Source organism: Choloepus didactylus, chromosome 14, assembly GCF_015220235.1.
Source record: "Choloepus didactylus isolate mChoDid1 chromosome 14, mChoDid1.pri, whole genome shotgun sequence".
NCBI classification, from domain to species: Eukaryota; Metazoa; Chordata; class Mammalia; order Pilosa; family Megalonychidae; genus Choloepus; species Choloepus didactylus.
The window spans coordinates 62,251,476-62,254,454 of record NC_051320.1 but is presented as its reverse complement, the minus strand read 5'-3'; the positions used below and the strand labels follow the sequence as shown (position 1 = coordinate 62,254,454).

General features: G+C 44.6%; 1 protein-coding gene across 1 annotated transcript; it reads right to left on the bottom strand.

The window, feature by feature from the left end:
• Positions 1-387: 387 nt before the first annotated feature.
• Positions 388-2,301, bottom strand: LOC119508865 (RNA polymerase II elongation factor ELL2-like). Its single transcript, XM_037802603.1, has one exon. It carries the CDS (start codon positions 2,299-2,301, stop codon positions 388-390), a length of 1,914 nt encoding a protein of 637 aa, XP_037658531.1.
• Positions 2,302-2,979: the final 678 nt, after the last annotated feature.

The following is a 2,979-nucleotide window of genomic DNA, read 5'->3' as shown; positions in this document are numbered from 1 at the left end:
ACCTTGCACATCATTTTTTTTTAAGCACACAACTTTGAAGTGTGGACACTGGGTCCCCAATATTTAAAAAAGTCATTTCTAAAGACAAACACAAGTTTCTGAGGAAAAAAAAATGATGTGAAGTATAGATACTGGATTTCCAATATCTATCTAAAAAATCATTTCTTATTGACAAACAGAAGTCTTGAGGGGAAAAAGGGACCAGAAAAAGCAGCTTCAAAATTGCAAAGAAGCAAAGTAAAGTGAGAAAAAAAAAAAAGAAAAGTTTACTAATACTGAAACTTTCAACAGGCAAAGTTTCATCTTTTTAGAATCTTAGAGCAACTCATTTGGAATTTTAAATAAATAAGCTTAAGTTTATTCACATCTTCTGGTCCCAGCAGAATTTTAGTGCCATGACTCCGCTTGCTGTTGGTCAAATTCACCTATTAGTCTTTTGATGTGAGCCAGCTTGTTATGAAGATACTCGCATCTACATTTTTCTTCATGGTAATTGGGACTAGACTGCTTGATCTTCTGATATTCTTGTAAAACTTCTTCATGAACATTCTGATACTCCTTTGAGCCTGGAGAAAGGTGCTTTTGTTGTGCATCCAGTTTGATAAATCTGCTAGCTACAGTCTCCATCCTGGCATGCAAGGCCCTATACTCATCATATTCAGCATTGAAGTCATCCTTGTAATTCTGGTGTTGCTCATAGGAGACAACAGCAATATATTTTATCAAATAATCTGGGAGTTCAATTGTTGAAGAAGGCTCCATAGAGGCAGTGCAACTCTCTTTAACTCCTTCATTGGAATTTGGACTGAAGTTATTTAGCTTGGCAATTTCCTCTTCTCTTTTAAGGTCCTCCTCCTTTTCCTCAACAGTCTCAATGTCATGCTTTTTTATTTGGTCCTTTTCCTTGTGTTTTTTAGATTTCTTTTTGGACTTTTTGTGAGATATTGAATGGTCTTCTTCCATAGGCTTTGGACACTTTAGTAGAACTGAACCAGGGGGTAAGGTTTCCAGGGAAGTCCTAGAGGTATATTTGTCTTGTTGGTCCTCATAGATACTACCGTTTTGACTAAAACTGTCAACAGGTAGGTCTTGAGTCCCCCGGCCTTCTGGAGTGCTAGGGGAATTGGAGTTAGAAATTACAGTCTGAGGAGGATTTGAGATGGGCAGGTGGGTTGAAGGCAGCGGTGGAGCGGTGGGGATGGCAGCAGCTGCAGAGGGCAGTGGGAGACCCGCAGCAGACTTTTCACTGGTGGGATTCAAATGATCATTTAATGTTGGTGGTACTCTATTTGTCAGGTGAGATATTCGAGCTTTTTTATTCATTAAAGGATCAATGAAATCGGAATCCAAAAGTCGTTTCTGAGAAGAAGATGCAGCGTTTCTACTAGAACATAAGGGAGATTCTGAACGGCTGGTGCCAGCAGCATTCTGAGATGGATTTAGTTTTCTAGAGAGCACTGACTCCAATGACTGTCTGTCTATTTCACTGTATCCAGGCCAGTCCCTTTGAAGCTCTTTAAAAACATAATCCTTTAAAGTATATGAGAGATCCTTAGGATTCAGATTGGCTACCTGTTGCAGAATTGCTCCAAGGGAGTTCTTGTCTTTTTGATTGACTCCATCTTTCTGCAATCGAGCAAGCAGCTCAGGTTTCTTGTAGGCCTTCAGTGCCAGTAAGTGAATCACCCTGTCCCTGTATGGCCGTTGAGAAACACTGCTGCTGCTGTGTGTCTTTCGAATTGTACTTGCAGGGTTCATGGGAGTTGACCTTTTCCTCTCAGGCACTGCATCTGAAACAGCTTGAGGTGCTTTCCGAATTTGCACTCTTTTCCCTACATATGGTCCACCAGGTTTGAAAACTTTTGTGCTACGGTTGAGGGATTCCTCCTCTGCCTGGGTCATTCTTTCTCGTGTCATCTGATATGAGTCATTTGTTGCACAAACTGTTATTTTATCTTGTATAAATCCCAGGCAATTGAGCTGGGAGGCTCCAGAGCTGGAGAATGTTTGCTGGATGCAATCAAAGCTGCCTTGAGGGTTGTTCTTTCCCACATTTGACAGATAGAAGTTAAAGTTATGTACTTCATTGTGGGGATCACTTTTGGGAATTTTGACAAGCCCTTGGAGCCCTTGGAACTGAACTGAAGGTCGAAAAGGAATTAAATTCTTGTGACTCTGGTAGGTCTCGAGAGCCCGGATCGCCGTCTCGGTGAGCTTCACATGAAGTACGGTGATGTTGTTCTGTCCCAGCCGCCCGCACGACAGTCCGTAGCGCTGCTCCTCCCGCAAGCCCGCCGCCATCTTAGACTCCCCGGGGTGCCGCCGCCGACGCCGCTCCGGCGCTAGCCTCTACTGCGGCCGCGGCTGCTCGGGCTTCTGCAGCCGCCGCCACAGCTACGGCCATCCCGCTGCTGACGTACTGTCACATACTGCGCATAGCCAGACTTGGAGCTTTCACGGCCGCCACCCGCCCCACCCTCCGGCCCCCGCGCCCCGCCCCAGGCTCGCCTCATTGGCCCCGTTGCCCTCAGGACCACCCTCATTGGCCGCCCGCCACTCTCACGGGGGCGGGGCCCAAAGTCGCCGGAGTTTTGCTCTCCGGACGGGACGTCCGAGAGGTGAGAGCTTACCATCTCTTTTTATATGCTACAGACTTTGCCTGGATATTTTCATCCACTCCCAGTCCTTTTAACTACCACTTACATGTCAGTGACTTTCATATTTGTATACTCAGTCCAGACTTCATTTCCGTTATCAAGCCTTGAAACCAGCTGCTAATTGATCATGTCTACTGAATATCTCACAGGCCTTTCATATTCCCCATCTCCAAAATTGACCTTCTCATCTTTGCCCCTTACCTGAACCTTCTCACATAATAAGAATCTGAAACATTTTTCGATTCATTTATTCCACCAATCTTGGTACTAGGTACTTTGAGTAATCAAATGATGCATATGACATAGTTCCCTTTTTTAAGAT